General features: G+C 51.2%; 2 protein-coding genes across 2 annotated transcripts in view; both read right to left on the bottom strand.

The window, feature by feature from the left end:
* LOC149520913 (adhesion G protein-coupled receptor E3-like) overlaps positions 1-17,104 on the bottom strand; it is a 57,976-nt gene that overhangs the window by 19,631 nt on the left and 21,241 nt on the right. Inside the window, exons 9-12 of the mRNA XM_089774826.1 lie at positions 14,929-15,066; positions 7,323-7,460; positions 5,597-5,700; positions 3,498-3,581 (exon numbers count right to left, since the gene is read on the bottom strand). Of these exons, the coding sequence (XP_089630952.1) occupies positions 3,498-3,581; positions 5,597-5,700; positions 7,323-7,460; positions 14,929-15,066 (464 nt within the window). The remainder of the gene's footprint in view (positions 1-3,497; positions 3,582-5,596; positions 5,701-7,322; positions 7,461-14,928; positions 15,067-17,104) is intronic.
* Positions 1-17,104, bottom strand: part of LOC102463292 (uncharacterized) — a 180,374-nt gene that overhangs the window by 142,093 nt on the left and 21,177 nt on the right. The gene's annotated exons all lie outside the window — the stretch shown is intronic.

Raw genomic sequence — 17,104 nt, 5'->3', positions numbered from 1 at the left:
CCTGGTGGCCACTCTGGCCAACACCAGGGAAACTCTATTGCCCCCCTCCCGGCCCTGGACCTCTTAAAGGGGCACGGGTTGGCTACGGTGTCCGTGCCAGGTGCAAGCCTGCCAGCAACCAGCCAGCAGACCCTGCAACTGGCACAGCTCGAGCCAGCCACCCGATGCCCCCCAGCCCTCCCCCTCTTCCCGGGACCAGGCTGGTGGCTCCCGGGAGCTTGCCCGGGACCGCAAGAGGCGGGCACCCACCTAGTCTAGTGCAGACATCGTGGACCTTGTCCACGACCTCCGCACTAGGCACAGGAAAGCAGCCGGCTAGGGCAGGAGAGCTGCCAGCCTGGCCACCCAGGAGCAGGTTTGCATGAAAATCAAGGTGGTCCAGTGAGACCCCCGACCCTGAGCCCTGAGCTTACAATGGCCGTCCTGGGTCAGACCAAAGGTCCATCTAGCCCAGTAGCCTGTCTGCCGACAGCGGCCAGCCCTAGGGACCCTGGAGGGGATGGACCGAAGACAGTGACCAAGCCATTTGTCTCGTGCCATCCCTCTCCAGCCTTCCACAAACTTTGGGCAGGGACACCACTCCTAGCCCCTGGCTAATACCACTCCGTGGATCCAACCTCCATCACTTTATCTCACTTCTCTTTAAACTCTGTTGTAGTTCTAGCCTTCACAGCCTCCTGCAGCAAGGAGTTCCACAGGTTGACTCTTTGCTTTGTGAAGAACAACTTTCTGTTACTAGTTTGAAGCCTGCTACCCATTCCTTTCCTCTGGTGTCCTCTAGTCCTTCTATTATGGGAACTAATGAAGAACTTTTCTTTATGCACCCTCTCCACCCCACTCATGCTTTTATAGACCTCTATCCTGTCCCCCCTCCGTCTCCTCTTTTCTAAGCTGAAAAGTCCCAGGGTATGTCTACACTACAGAGTTAGTTCGAACTAACTTAGTTCGAATTAGTTAATTCGAACTAAGCTAATTCGAACTAACGCGTCTAGAACTAAAAACTAGTTCGAATTAGCGTTTTTCTAATTCGAACTAGCATGTCCACATTAAGTGGACCCTGAACAGGGCTTAAGGATGGCCGGAAGCAGTGCCGGCAGGGCATCGGAGGAGGACTTAGAGCGTGGAGATGCTGTCTCAGGCTAGCCGAGGGCTGTGCTTAAAGGGACCCGACCCTCACCCCGGACAGACAGTTCTCAGGGGTGCCCCGCTTGCAAAGCAGTCCTGGCTTGTAGTGCCCGGAGTGCCCACACTGGGCACATCACACCACTCGGCCATCAGCCCGGCTGCACTTGCCGCAGGCTGCCATCTGGGGAGAGGGGGCAATTGGGGGGCTGCAGGAGAGCTTCCAGCCCGAGAAGCCTGCAGAGCCAGCCCAGTCCTCCCCATCGGGGGCTCGTACCCCATTCCTCCCTCACCTCCTTCCACTTACCTTTCCCTAGCCCCTTTTCTTGATGTACAAAATAAAGGACAATTGTGTTCAAAAATGCAATCTGTCTTTATTGAACAAAACTGGGGGAGGCTGGGAAAAGGAGGTGGAAGAGGGGAAGAGAGAGGCTGGGAGAGGGGAGGGCAACTACAATGATCAGGGGTTGGGAACAGGTCCCATATGAAGAGAGGCTAAAGAGGCTGGGACTTCTCAGCTTAGAAAAGAGGAGACGGAGGGGGGACAGGATAGAGGTCTCTAAAAGCAGGAGTTGGGTGGAGAGGGTGGATACAGAAAAGTTCTTCATTACTTCCCATAAAGAAGGACTAGAGGACACCAAAGGAAAGGAATGGGTAGCAGGCTTCAAACTAGTAACAGAAAATTGTTCTTCACAAAGCAAAGAGTCAACCTGTGGAACTCCTTGCTGCAGGAGGCTGTGAAGGCTAGAACTAGATCAGAGTTTAAAGGGAAGTGAGATAAAGTGATGGAGGTTGGGTCCATGAGTGGTATTAGCCAGGGCTAGGCATGGTGTCCCTGCCCAAGGTTTGTGGAAGGCTGGAGAGGGATGACACGAGACAAATGGCTTGGTCACTGTCTTCGGTCCATCCCCTCCAGGGCGCCTAGGGTTGGCCGCTGTCAGCAGACAGGCTACTGGGCTAGATGGACCTTTGGTCTGACCCAGGACGGCCATTGTAAGATCAGGGCTCAGGGTCGTGGGTCTCAGTGGACCCCCTTGATTTTCATGCATATCTGCTCCTGGGTGGCCAGGCTGGCAGCTCTCCTGCCCAAGCCGGCCACTTTCCTGTGCCTAGTGCGGAGATCATGGACAAGGTCCACGATGTCCGCACTAGCCCAGGCGGGTGCCCGCCTCTTGTGGTCCCGGGCAAGCTCCCAGGAGCCGCCAGCCTGGTCCCGGGAAGAGGGGGAGGACTGGGGGGCAGTGGGTGGGTGGCTCGATCCATGCCAGGTGCAGGGTCTGCTGGCTGGGTGCTGGCAGGCTTGCACCTGGCACGGGCACCGTAGCCAGCCCGTGCCCCTTTAAGGGGTCCGGGGCCGGGAGGGGGGCAATAGAGTTTCCCTGGTGTTGGCCAGAGTGGCCACCAGGGAAAGCTGGGGAGGGCTAGCCTCCCACTAGTTCGAATTAAGGGGCTACACAGCCCTTAATTCGAACTAGCTAGTTCGAACTAGGCTTAATCCTCGTAAAATGAGGTTTTCCTAGTTCGAACTAAGCGCTCCGTTAGTTCGAATTAAATTCGAACTAGCGGAGCGCTAGTGTAGCGCCTATGAAAGTTAGTTCGAACTAACGTCCGTTAGTTCGAACTAACTTTGTAGTGTAGACATACCCCCAGTCTCTTTAGCCTCTCTTCATATGGGACCTGTTCCAAACCTCTAATCATTTTAGTTGCACTCCCCTCTCCCACCCTCTCTCTTCCCCTCTCCCACCTCCTTTTCCCAGTCTCCCCCAGTTTTGTTCAATAAAGAGAGATTCTATTTTTGACCACACGTTTTCTTTATTTTGTACATCAGGAAGGGGGGCTAGGGAAGGGTAAGTGGAAGGAGGTGAGGGAGGAATGGGGTACGAGCCCCCGATGGGGAGGACTGGGCTGGCTCTGCGGGCTTCTAGGGGTGGAAGCTCTCCTGCAGCCCCCCAATTCCCCCTCTCCCCAGATGGCAGCCTGCAGCAAGTGCAGCTGGTCTGATGGCCGAGTGCTGTGATGTGCCCAGTGTGGGTACTCCGGGAAATCCAAGCCAGGACTGCTTTGCAAGCGGGGCACCCCTGAGAACTGTCTGTCCGGGGTGGGGGTCGGGCCCCATTAAGCACAGCCCTCGGCTAGCCTGAGGCAGCAGCTCCACACTCTAAGTCCTCATCTGATGCCCTGCCAGCACTGCTTCCAGCCATCCTTAACCCCGGTTCAGGGTCCACTTAATGTGGACATGCTAGTTCGAATTAGCAAAACGCTAATTCGAACTAGTTTTTTAGTCTGGATGTATTAGTTCGAATTAACTTAGTTCGAATTAACTAATTCAAACTAAGTTAGTTCGAATTAGCGCTGTAGTGTAGACATACCCTTACCTCCAGACAGACGGTTGAGATCTTCTCTTTGCAGGGCTCTCCCAAGGTCCTGAAGGTGGATTTCAGTAAAGTGCAGTAGGCAGCCTGTGCAGGGTGGCAGGAGGGAGCCAGAGCAGAAGGGAGAAGCACAAAGCACAACACAAATTCAGTACTACAGCTGGAAGGCTGGGTTTGTGATTAAGGCCTTGGGCTAGGACCCAGCAGCTGGGGATTCAAACTGCAGCATAGTCACTAAGCTGCTTTATTTTGCAAGGCTTCCATTCCCCATCTGTACAGTGGGGTGACCAATCCTGTCTTCCTCATTCAGGGTATGTCTACACTACCACCCTAGTTCGAACTAGGGTGGTAATGTAGGCAACCGGAGTTACAAATGAAGTCCGGGATTTGAATTTCCCGGACTTCATTTGCATAAAGCCGGGCGCTGCCATTTTTAAATGTCCGCTAGTGCGGACTTCGTGCCGCGCGGCTACACGCGGCATGGACTAGGTAGTTCGGACTAGGTGTCCACACTAGCGGACATTTAAAAATAGCGGCACCCGGCTTTATGCAAATGGCGGCGCCCGGCTTTATGCAAATGAAGCCCGGGAAATTCAAATCCCGGGCTTCATTTGCAACTCTGGTTGCCTACATTACCACCCTAGTTCGAACTAGGGTGGTAGTGTAGACATACCCTCAGAGTGTAAGTCTGAGGCGCATGGACTGCCTCTTAGGGTGCGTCTAGACTACAGGGTTTTGTTGACAAAAGTGGGCTTTTGTCGACAAAACTATACCTGCGTGTACACTGCCGCTGAGTTCTGTCGACATAATGTTGACAGAACTCAGCAGTTTTGTCAACGGCTGTAAACCTCATTCTACGAGGAATAACGCCTTTTGTCAACAGAGTTCTGTCTACAGAAGGCGTCTGTCTACACTGTCCTTTGCATCTAACACTGTCATGTCAACAAAGTAGCTTGCTTCGTCGACAGAACTGGATGTAGTCTAGACGCTCTCTGTCGACAGAAGCTTTGTCAACAGTATCTGTCGACAAAACTTCAGTTGACAAAAGCCTGTAGTCTAGACATACCCTCTCTGTGTGGCTATGCAGCACCTGATACGGGGACCCTGATCTTGGGTCTCTGCAGCAGTTGCTTGAAGGCAGAATATTAGTGCAAAGAACTGTGGGTGGTAGGAAGTAACAAGGAGGATGGAGGGTTGGGGGGGGCAGAGGTTCTGCTGGTGGCACCGTGGGGCTCAGGGGTAGGGAGGAGCTATGGCTTTCTACACTGGAATTTTCCACCCACTCAAGATTTGACACTTCTTGCCACTCTGGGCATGTCTACACTACAGAGTTTTGTCCGAAAAATGGCCGTTTTTCCGACAAAACCTGAGTTACGTCCACACTGCAATCGTGTTATTCCGGAAGTAAATCCAAAGAACAGAGGGGTTTTTCCAACATTGGTAAACCTCTTTCCACGAGGAAGAAGCCTTTTTCCAAAAGAGCTCTTTGAGAAAAAGACATGTGTGGCAAGAGAAGAGGGAGTTCTTTCAAAAGAAGAGGAAAAAGGAAAAAGCACAAGTGCCCTGGTGGCCACTCCATCCATAGTAATCACAGATTACACGTGAGAAAGCGTCCACTCAGTGTAGACGCTAGCTGTCAAAAAAGCAGATCGCCTTTTCGATGCACTTTTGCTGTATGGACACTCTTTCAGAAGAAGTTTTTTTGGAAGATCTTTTCCAGAAAAGCTTCTTCCGAAAGAAGCCTGCAGAATCTCTGCCCCGCTTCCGTGACCTGCAAGTTTCTGCTGGTTTGCTGGCAGGAAGGGCAGCCATTCGCCCCAGGGATGAAAATCCCCTGTGCCAAAAATGCTACCTGCATGTGGCTTCACTGTTGGGGACAGGGTGACAGGCAACACTGACCCGGGCTCAGATTCTCCAAAACAACTCAGTTTTGACTGCCCTAAAGTGAGGTCCTTAAAGAAATTACTTGACCGGGAAGTGGCAAGCGCCCCTCCCTGGTGCCCCAAAAATCACTGAGTGGCTTCAGCCGGGGTTCCCTGAGCTGCCTTTGCCATGAGCATCCTGAGAACAGCGGGGCCTGGTGATGTTGCCAGGATACCTACATCCTCTGGGGATGAGCCGTGAGCTGTGTCCAGACTCTGGTTCTGGGAGTTCCTCACCAGATCGTTCTCTTCCAAGAAATGGGCCCGGCACTTTGAAGTGACCTCTAGGAGGAAATGAAATGAACAAAAAAACCCTCAATCAAATGTGCAGACTGGTAAATACGGTGGCCTGGGAAATTAACATCTCCCTGGGCTTTCCCATCCAGGGATGCAAAGGGTGTAAAAAGCTGCATGTACAACCAGTGACTTCCAGGCCTACGGGTTACCAGCCAAGTAAACCTGACTGTTTGCATATCCCCGATCCGGGTGACAGTGAAGCAGCTATTTCCTCTTGGGAGTCACAGCGAGGCGCCTTATCCAGGAGTCAGTTTACCCTTTCTCAAGGACAGTTGGAGAGAGTATGGAGCCACCTTTCCCACCCATCAAAAAACACCCTCTAATAATGGAGTAGTCCAGTGACAATTTAGACAGTAACAAAAGTAGATAGGATCACGATCTTTCCAGCTCAACTGATTAAGTGAATTTTACCCACAAAAGCTCATGATGCTGTCTGTTTGTGTCAGTCTCTAAGGTGCCACAGGACTACTCAATGTTTTTAAAGTTACAGACTAAAACTGCTACCCCTGTGAGAACTCTTATAACCAATAGCCCAGGGGGTTGCACACTCACCTGAGATAGGGCAATAGAGGGTCAAATCCCTTCTCTGTGGGTCTCCCAAATTCTCAGGAAAGAGCTCTAACCACTAGGCTACATCATGGCTGGTGTCTCTCCAGCTCTGCGGTTGGGTAACACAGTCATTGTAACCAGGAGGCAGGAACCTGGGTCTCCTACGTGAGTGTCTTGCCCTGGCAGATTGCTGGGCTCCTGCAGCGTGGCATGTGACCTACATTACCCCAACCGGGGGCCCTGTCAGCACTGCAGCTACAGCTGCGATTCCCCGCCTAGGCAGACACCTGCTCGCTGGCTCTGTCTGGGCTACAAAGCAGAAAGGCCACCATGAGGCTCAGGCTGCTGCCCTAGGGCACTGGCCCATCAGCTACCTTGCCTCTGTGAATGCTCCACCCTGCTAGGGTGTGTCTGTCTGCTTAAGCTGGGACTCCCACCTCCTATGCCAATATTCTGTGTCATATACATACAGTAACACACCCACGCGTCTTCCTAGGGCTGGACCTAGGGATCTGGTCCACGCACAAAGGATTTTTGGTCTGATGGCACCTCTCAGTAACAGACATGGAGGGTATGTCTACACTACCCCGCTAGTTCGAACTAGCAGGGTAATGTAGGCATACCGCACTTGCAAATGAAGCCCGGGATTTGAATTTCCCGGGCTTCATTTGCATAAGCGGGGAGCCGCCATTTTTAAAACCCCGCTGGTTCGAACCCCGTGCAGCACGGCTACACGGGGCTCGAACTAGGTAGTTCGGACTAGGATTCCTCGTTCCAGGAATCCTAGTCCGAACTACCTAGTTTGAGCCCCGTGTAGCTGCGCTGCACGGGGTTCGAACCAGCGGGGTTTTAAAAATGGCGGCTCCCCGCTTATGCAAATGAAGCCCGGGAAATTCAAATCCCGGGCTTCATTTGCAAGTGCGGTATGCCTACATTACCCTCCTAGTTCGAACTAGGAGGGTAGTGTAGACATACCCGGACAGTGTGTGGTGACCTGGTCAGCAGGCATTAGCCTTTCATATCCGGAGCCCCACATACATCCCCTGTATCAGACACTTACCTGTGCAGCTGAAACGGACATCAGACTGGATGGGTGGGAGGTAGCCTGCCCGGCACCTGCAGATGTAACTGCCCAGTGTGTTGGTGCAGATGGAGTTGGGGCCGCAGGGCGATGGGTCTTGGGAACATTCGTCAATATCTGGATGGGGAAGAATCCAGGCTGGCCATGTGTGACACTAGGACACCAGTGTTCTACTGACCTGGGCCCCATACACTGACCCAAACCCATTGGGTCCAGTGGGAATTCTTCCATCAGCCCCAGGAGCCTTTTGCATCTTTGTTCCTGGGGTGACCTGCTCAGCAGGCATTAGCCTTTCATACCCAGACCACCCTTTTTAACTTCTGACAGTGTCATCATCTATTTTTAAAAGGACCCTACACCAAAATCAGTACCTTAGTAAGATATAAAGTCCTTTCTTATGCCTAAAATATATGGAAACTTATGTTTTAAAGTTGTTATGGAGATTACACACAATAAATTGGGGTTCTCTTTTTCTAAAAACAACAAGAATTGTTATGAACACATTAAAACTCTGTGAGGGATTATTTTCAATGTCTTTATTTCAGTCAGCGGAATATGTAGTAATGAGGGACGATTCCTCTATGAAGGTTTAAGAAAACATTAAAAATATAAAATCACCTTAGAAATAGTGATTAAGAAAATGTAAAACCATGAGATCTCCACCTTGTGTAATTAATGCTGTATTCAGCAGGAAGGCTGACTTGCCCTTACCCCAAAGTTTTTGCATATAAATCTCTGATACACTTTGGGTTTAACCAAAAACCTGTGTTTGACATTTGTTATTCCCAAGTTTAGTGCTGTCACACAGGTACAGTCTGCATGCCCAGTCTTCAACCTCTGGCTTGCAGTGGAAATCACTCTCTTTTCTTTAGAAAAAATGCAGAAGGGTGCGGAGTTTTGTTTTCAAATATGATTTGCTTCATTTGGGCTCAGGGATTTGGCTGGAAGGAGGCGAGCAGAGAGTGGGAGGGAAGAGAAGAGGGAGACAGTGGGGAGTGGTGAGGACTGGGCAGAGCAGGGGCGGATTATGAGCAGAGCCACAGACAGAAGAGGTGGGCTGGGGAGCTCACGACCTGAGACAACAGCTTCACCCACCACCCATGCTGGGGTTCCATCCCCAGCATGAGGAGGGGAGTGAGGCCTAGTAGTGAAAGCAGGGGACTGGGGAGTCAGAACTCCTGAGTTCTGTCCCCAGCCCTACAACAGACTCCCATGTGACCTTTGCCAAGTCATTTCCTTTCTAGAAGGGAAGGGTACTCACCAGGTGCAGTAACTAGTTCTTCAAGATGGTTGTCCCCGTGGGTGCTCCACCTTAGGTGCACCAACGCTGCTGTGCCCATGGGTGGCAGACTTCTGATAGCAGTGCCCTCTGGTTGGCTGTGCACACAGAGCACTGGCACACAACAGAACGTTTATCCTGCATGCTCAGCTGACCACCTCCTCAGTTCCTTCTCTGCAGATAAATCCAAAGTCGAGGGGAGGAAGGTTGGAGGTGGAGCACCCATGGAGACAACCATCTCGAAGAACCACAGTTACTGCACCTGGTGAGTAACCTTCCTTTCTTCTTCGAGGAGTGTCCCCATGGGTGCTTGGTGGAAGGTGCTTCAGCATTGTTGACCCAGGCACTATGAGTACAGTTTGGCCAAAGCGTATGTCCATGTTCACAAATGATTGTATTGCATAATGCTATGTGAATGTGTGAACAGAACCCCACGTGGCAGCTTTACAGATGTTCTCAGTTGGGATTCCACTGAGGAAGGCTGTTGTCGTTGCCATGGCTCTCATGGAGTGAGCTCTTATGGTTGTTGGGGGCTCTCTGTTGAATATGTTGTAGGCCAGGCATATGCAGTCTGAGATCCATTTAGATAGTCTTTGTTTGGATAGGGGTAACATACAGTTGTGTGGATGAAACATACAGTTGTGAGGTTTTCAAAAGGGGAAGGTAGAAAGTGATTGGTCTACGGACGTCTAAGGTATGTAATGCCCTTTCTCTGTTGTCTTAATGGGGTTTAGGAAAGAAAACAGGTAGGTATATTGGTTTGTTACAGTGGAAGGAGCTAATTACTTTCAGAAGGAATTTAGGGTGAGTACAAAGTACCACTTTGTCCTTATGGAAGACTGTATTTGAACTTACTGATAGTCCCACTTTGTGCAGTTCTAGCAGGTAAGTAAGTATTTCTGCCACTCCTGATCTTGCTGGAGTGCAGTTGCGTTTGAGGCACCACATCTTGAATCTGTGCCATTTCTGATAGAATCTGATAGAATCTGTTTTCCTTGTTGCAGGTCTACAGCACTTGACTAGAATTCACTGCACTGCTTTGGGATAGTCGACCTCTGAAGGCATCAGCCAATCACCATCCATGCATGGAGGTGGAGAGAGTGTATGTTCAACTGGTGGCTCTGGTCGTTTTGCTGCGTCAACAGAGATCGGACTGGCAGGAAGGTGTATGGTGGACAAACACTCATCCGCAGCAGGTACAAGTACCAGATCTGCCTGGGCCACTTGTGGGCTATCAGTATGACCCTTGCTTTGTCTTCTCTGATTTTCAGGATAGAGCACGGAATCAGCAGAAACAGTGGGAATGCATACAGTAGAGGTGCTTCCCACTTTATGCTGAATGCATCTCCCAGGGATTGGTGTCCTATGCCTGCTCTCAAGCAATAGCATGAGCACTTTTTGGTTTTGGTCCTGGCAAATAGGCCTATCGAGGGAAAACTCCATATGTGGAAAAGGTGTTTTATCATTTTAGGGTCAATTTCCCATTCGTGGCTGAGGGAGAAATCCCTGATGAGACTGTTTGCTATGTTGTTATGCTTGCCAGGGAGAGAGGAGACTATGAGAGTTATGTTCCTGGGGATACACCACTCCCAGAGATTTACAGCTTCCTGGCATAACTTGTAGGATCACACACCCCCTGTCGATTGATGTAGTACATCGTTGTGGTGTTGTCTGTTAACACTTGGACTGTTTTGTTCTGTATTGTAGTCTGGAAGTGGGCACAGGCGTTGCGGACTGCTCTGAGTTCTAGCACGTTTATGTGGTTGTCAGTCTTGTCTCTGTGCCATTGAATCTGCACTACTTTTTTGTTCAGGTGAGCTCCCCATCCTATTAACTGTCTGTTGTAATTGTAATAGTTGCCGGTGGACGCTGGAAGGGAACCCCCCTGCAGACATTCTGATGTACTGTCCACCAAGTTAGTGTGGATTTTATGTTGTTCAGCATAACTAAGTGCCTGTTTATGTGATGTACATGAGGTCTGTACAACATTCTCAGCCAGGCCTGTATCAGTCTCGTGTGCAGCCATGCATACGGTACCACGAACATGACGGCTGCCATGTGCCCCAGTAGTTGTAGACATTGTTTTGCCATTATGTATGGGCTTGTTTGTGCTAACGACACTAGAACCGTGATAACTGTGAATCTATGTTGGGGTAGCAACTCTACCACTTTCGTACAGTCCAGGTGTGGGTTGGTCTATAGACCTATAAAGTCTATGGTCTGGGTTGGTGTAAGGATACACTTCTCCAAATTGATCTGTAGGCCCAGAGTGTCAAATAGTGCTCGGTGGTGGCCACTGCCTGCTGTGTGTCTTGCGCTGTGGTCCCCCTTATTAGGCAATCGTCTAGGTATGATAAAATGATCACACCCAGTCTTCTTAGGTGTGCCACTGCAATGGCCAGGACCTTTGAGAAAACTATTGGTGCTGTTGAAAGTCCGAATGGGAGCACTTTGTATTGAAAGTGCCTGTCTCCTACAGTGACTCTCAGGAATTGTCTGTATGATGGGTATATTGTGATGTGAAAGTATGCATCTCAGAGGTCGAGGGTGGACAGTCAATCCCCTTTTCCCAAGGCTGGAATGATTGTAGCTAGGTTTGTCATTTTGAACCACTGGTAGCGAATAAATTGATTTAGTTTTCAGACATCTAATATTGGTCTCCACTCTCCTGACTTCTTGGTGGTCAGGAAGTAGAGGGAGTAGAACCCCTTCCCCTTGTGGTTTTGTGGGACCTCTTCTATAGCCTCCAGTGTTATGCTTCCTGTGTGAGCACAAGTTCCTGAGAGGGGTCCCTGAAGAGGGACGGGGAGGGGAGTTGGTGATGCAGTATGGAAGTAAATGGGATGCAGTAACCAGTTTTGTTGTTTCTCCAACACCCATTTGTCTGTGGTGATGGTCTGCCACACTGGATAGAATGCAGCTAGTCTGCTGCCAAATGATGTATAATGTTCGTATTGCTGCCCTGGAAAATTCAGGGCTGTCCAACCCAGAACTAAACATTCAAAATGCTTGACAGGATGTTGAAGGGTGCTGCGCAGTTGCCTGGTTGGAGGCCTGCCTGTGTCTGCTCTGTCTGGGCCTTCGCCTATTGTCGTAATGTCTCAGTTGCTGATTATACGGGGCTAGTCTATAGCACTATGGGAATGGTCTTCCCTGTTTCTTTTTGTTTTAAGGTATTTGTATACCCAGTGTCCTCAGAGTGGCTCTGGAGTCCTTAAGTGTATGGAAGGAAGCGTTAGTGGACATGGCGAACATCTTAGTTCCCTCGAACGGCAGATCTTCAACTGTGGATTGAATCTCCTTTGGGAAGCCTGACAGGTGAAGCCATGACGCCCGCCTCCAGGGCTGGACTAAGGGGTGGGCTAGCCGGGCAGTTGGCCAGGGTGCCAACCTATGGGGGGCACCTGATGGCAGCTGTAAGGGGCGCGCATCCCCCCCCATCCCCGCGGGGCCCTGCACGGCCAGGCACGGTCCACCCCGGGCTGCGCACCAGCAGTGGTGGCCAGGCCGGGCCGGGCAGCGCATGCGCCGTGAGCCCCGGGGGTGGCCCCGTACATGCGCCATGCGCCCGGGGGCAGCGCCGCATTCCCGGGTCTGGGGCGCCAAAATGGCTCGGGCCAGCCCTGCCCACTTCATAACAACTGCGGACACTAAGGACCTTGATGTCTGCCGAATCCAGTGCTACCTGTAGGGCTGTTCTGGTGATTAATGTCCCTTCCTTCATGTTTGCACAGTATTGTTCCTTTTTGTTGTCAGGAATCTCTTTATTAAAGGTTGACAAGTGATCAAATACATGGTGTGTGTACTTAGCAAGGAGCACCACGTAATTTGCAATCCTGATCTGAAGGCTCGCAGACGAGTAGGCCTTTCTGCCCAATACACCAGATGCTTCCATTCTTTGTCATGTGGGCCTGTGTGGTTCATCTGCTGTTTGCCCCTTTGATTAGCAGCCTCTATCACCAACGAATAAGAATTCTGCTTTCTTTGGAGCTACAAAGTATTTTCAACCAGACATTTACCGGTCGGTGTAATTGATGCTGGAGTCTGCCACAGAGCCTTGGCTGGGTCCATCAGTGCTTTGTTCATAGGGATGGCCAGCTTGTTCTGCGACGAGGTGTGCAGGATGTTTGTAAGTTTGTGCTGGGTCTCGGGCATAGCTGTAAGTGGAATGTCAAGAGCAACTGCAACCCTCCTAAAGAGCTCTTGGAAAGACCTGAAATCATCCCCAGTGATGTTTGGTGGGGGCATGATTGTGTCCTCGGTTGTTGAGGATGTAAGATGCTCATTTGGTATTGAGTCTAATGCTCTTTCCGCACCTGTGACATCCATTTCTCCTTCTTCCCCTGACGAGGTAGATTGTTCAGGGGAGTTCTCAGGGGACTCTTGTGTCTGGCACCCCTTAGGTATCTGGGATTGTAGTAGTCTGTAGGCTGCCTACGGGTCCCAGTAAGGCCAATTGGCTGCCATGGGTGGCAGGAGTCATTGTGTTTGTTGCCACTGTTGACCTTGTCATGGCTTAGGGGACGACGTTTTTGGGAGACTCTTGTATAAAAAGCCTTCTTCGTCCTCCTCCTTGCTCAGTAGTGAGCGCATTGAAGGTGAAGATGGTGAGAAGCCATGCCTGGAGGAAGTTAGGGTGCCCCCGGGGGCACGTAATGGTGTTCCCGACGCCAACTCCGCTGCCAACTCCACTGTGGCGGTAAACTAAGGCAGGTATGGTGAGGAGAGCATCAAGTTGCTCTGTGTTCTAAATGGAGCCAGTGCTGGCATAGGTATTGTGGCCAGTGCCTATGGCTCTTGTGTTTTCTCACGCTATTATGTGGTACCGGCCCTTTAAGTGCTTGTACTGCTGAACCGGGAGCTGGCACTGAGAATACTCTCTCTGGTGCCATTGTCAGCGCTTCTGCTGGTGGCGCCATTCCTATCTTTGTCAGCACCCTCTTCGGTGATTTGAGCAGTGCTGTGGGTATGGCAGCTATTGCTGCTGTTGTTACCACCTTCGGCATGGCCATTAGTGGCGGGTCTGTCAGTGCCAGCTTGGAGCATTTTTTCTTGTATTCAATGGGTGTCTTGGGAGGAGAGGGGGAAGGTCACACCTTCTCCTTCGGGTCCTGGCTTTTCTGAGTGCCAGTCCCCTTCCCCATCTGCTTATCCGTCACCTTGGTATTCGTAGGCACAGGGGCAGACTTGCTGTGCTTCGTTGGTAGTGAGTCTGATGCCACCAAAAGTGGGACCTCTTTCTGGGCATGGTCCCTGGGGCTTGGGATATAGTCTAGCCCTCTATCCGGGGCACCCCAGGGGATCTAGTTGTGTGGGGAGCCTTCTCAGTTGTGGATCTGGAGTCTGACTCCATTTGCATCATTTTTATCTACAGCTGTCTGGATCTTCGGGTCCTGTTCATCAATTTCAGACAGTGCTTGAACTGCTGCATGTTATGACCCTGACCTAGGCAGCGGACACAGCACGAGTGTCTGTCAGCAATGGATACAGATAGCCTGAAGGATTCAGACTTTTTGAATCCTGAGGCACCAGGCATGTCCTGATAAATTTCTTCTTTTAGGCGGTCTCTTGTGAAGCACTGCTTATGAGTCGGCTTGGAAAACCGCGGCTTCTGTAAAGTGCAGGGGAGATTCTCATTCTTCCCCTTTCTTCTTTTCTAGTCTTTTTTTTTTTTTAAGAAAAGGTGGAGAAGGCTAATCTAATTTACAATTCAACTTAACCTAACTACAAACATCTAACAGGAGTTTAAAGGCTGAAGTGAACGAAGGTGACTGTGACAGAAGCCGGCGGCAATCAGAGAAGAAACAAGGAGGTGGTTGGCTGTCTATGTGGGATAACCATTCTAAATGTTATGTGCCAGTGCTGCGCACGCACAGCCAACCAGAGGGCACTGAAATTAGACGTCTACCGACCATGAGTGCAATGGCACTGGTGCTCCTAAGGTGGAGCATCCACAGGGACACGCCTTGAAGAAGTAGTTTCCCCACATGAGCAGGGAGACAATCTAGTTGTCTCTCCCAGGTCCATGGCAAAGTGGAGGTGTCCGTGGACACAGGGGCCATGCGGTTCAGTGAGCAGAGGGGTGGAGGAAGCGAGCTGCTTGGCAACAGATCCTCTAACTAGTCGGGCTGGGTGGGAAGGACCCTCATGAAATCGCTGCAGCCACGGCACCTGGAGCTCAGGCAAAAGTAGGAAGAGGTGGGGTGGGGTGGGGCAGGGAGAGCTGCTCTTGCATGGGAGCCACTGGAGATCCAGCATTAGCCTCTCATATCTAGAGCTTCCCTGCACCCCATGTCAGACACTTACCTGTGCAGCTGAAAGGGGAGCCAACCTGGCTGGGCGCGAGGTAGCCTGCCCGGCAAGTGCAGGTGTAACTGCCCGGTGTGTTGGTGCAGATGGAGTTGGGGCCACAGGGCGATGGGTCTCGGGAACATTCATCAATATCTAGGTGAGAGAATATAGGTTGACACCAGTGTTCTACTGCCCCAGACAACTCACACTGACCCAAACCCCACTGGATCCAGTGGGAATCTTTCCTTCAGCCCCAGGAACCTTCTGCATTGGTCACTCTACCCCGTACCTGAACTGGCTCTCACCATTGCACTGCATTGCTGGGTCTGTGATGTGCTGTTCCCCAAAACATGATGCAAAGCTGGGATTGCAGGGGCAGAGACTTCATAGGCATACCACTGAATGCAGATGGGCCCAGCTCTGCACAATAGAGCCTTGTCTTATGGGAGGACGGGGAGAGAGAAGGTAGCACCAGCAGCTGGCATCAGAGGGGGGCACCATGCCAGGAATATGGCTCCCAGCAGGTTTGCAATATACTGCCCACCCCCAAAAGGGAGCAGTGCTAGTGGCGTGGGAAGTGGATGACAGGACACCTGGGATTTAGAGGTGAAAACAGGGGACTGGGAAGACAGGACTCCTGGGTTCTGACCCCAACTCTGCCACAGACTCCCCATGTGACCTTTGCCAAGTCCCTTCCCTTCCAGAGGCCTCAGTTTCCCCAGATATGCAGGGAGACAATCCCGTTTTCCAGATCTGATTTTCTATTATTGTAGGGCTATACCCTGGGGGCGGAGCCCCACCAGCTGCCCCTGCAACCAATGGGAGTGGAGGCTGTTCAACTGTCACTCAGCACACCTTAGGTACTGTCTTCATTCACACAGCACCACAGTGATCTGCAGCGCTGCCTTACCCCAGCCTGGGGCCCTGTCAGCACTGCAGCTACAGCTGCAATCCCCCCACAACCCTCCGTGTAGACACACATTCACCAGCTCTGACTGGACTACAAAGCAGCATGGCCACCATACAGCTCAGCTTCTCCCCAACGCACACCTGGGATCTGAGACACAGCAGCCCAAGGGCCCAGGACCCTAGACAATCCACTGTCTGGCCCCTGTGAATGCTCTGTCCTACTGGGGAGGGAGGTGTCTGTTTGAGCTGGGATTCATACCTCCCACCTGCCCTGCAGATGTCCCCCTATCACATCACACAGTAACACACCCACGTGACCTCATAGGGCTGGACATAGGAGCCTGGTCCACGCAGAGGTTTTTGGTCTGAACAGCCTCCCAGTAACAAACTCAGCCCATTAGCTCAGGTAGCAGGGACAGTGTGACAGAGGGCTTGGTGTCTTGGATCATTTTCAGGGGCCAGGGAAGAGCTGAATGAATCCCGGATGCTTTCAGAACAGAGACCAAACCAAGTTAAAATTAGCCAGGGGGAAATTGTCCCTGGGCAACCCAAGGTGGATTTTTCAGGGCTTTTCTCACTGAAACAAACACACCAAACAGTTCATCTGGGATCGAACCTTTCATCCAATGTCGTGGGTGAAAGGTCGCGGCTGGTTTGCATTGGGGTCATTGGCCTTTTTCCATCAAATGCAAACTTAGCTAAATTTCCCAAAAAACCTCATTTTGAAACAAAAAGCCAAAATGGTTCATTTAAACCATGTCACAACCGTCACAACGTCAGGCCCGAAGTTCCCAGGTTCAATTCCTGCACACTGGGTATTACATATAAGGACAGGGCCACTGTGCCGACTGCTGGCCACGGGGTTCAGAGTCTAACGACGCTGGTCCAGTGCATGCGCTGACTCTACATCAGAGAATGAAGCTCCACCAGAGGATCTGAGGGTATGTCTACACTACAGCGCTAATTTGAACTAACTTAGTTCAAATTAGTTAATTCGAACTAAGCTAATTCGAACTAACGCGTCTAGAACTAAAAACTAGTTCGAATTAGCGTTTTGCTAATTCGAACTAGCATGTCCACTTTAAGTGGACCCTGAACCGGGGTTAAGGATGGCCGGAAGCAGTGCAGGCAGGGCATCAGAGGAGGACTTAGAGCGTGGAGATGCTGTGTCAGGCTAGCCGAGGGCTGCGCTTAAAGGGTCCCAACCCCCACCCTGGACAGACAGTTCTCAGGGTGCCCTGCTTGCAAAGCAGTCCTGGCTTGGAGTGCCCGGAGTACCCAC

This window comes from Pelodiscus sinensis, chromosome 31 (genome assembly GCF_052426305.1).
Source record: "Pelodiscus sinensis isolate ZL-2025 chromosome 31, ASM5242630v1, whole genome shotgun sequence".
Lineage (NCBI taxonomy): Eukaryota > Metazoa > Chordata > Testudines > Trionychidae > Pelodiscus > Pelodiscus sinensis.
This window is presented reverse-complemented; position numbering and strand designations above follow the sequence as displayed.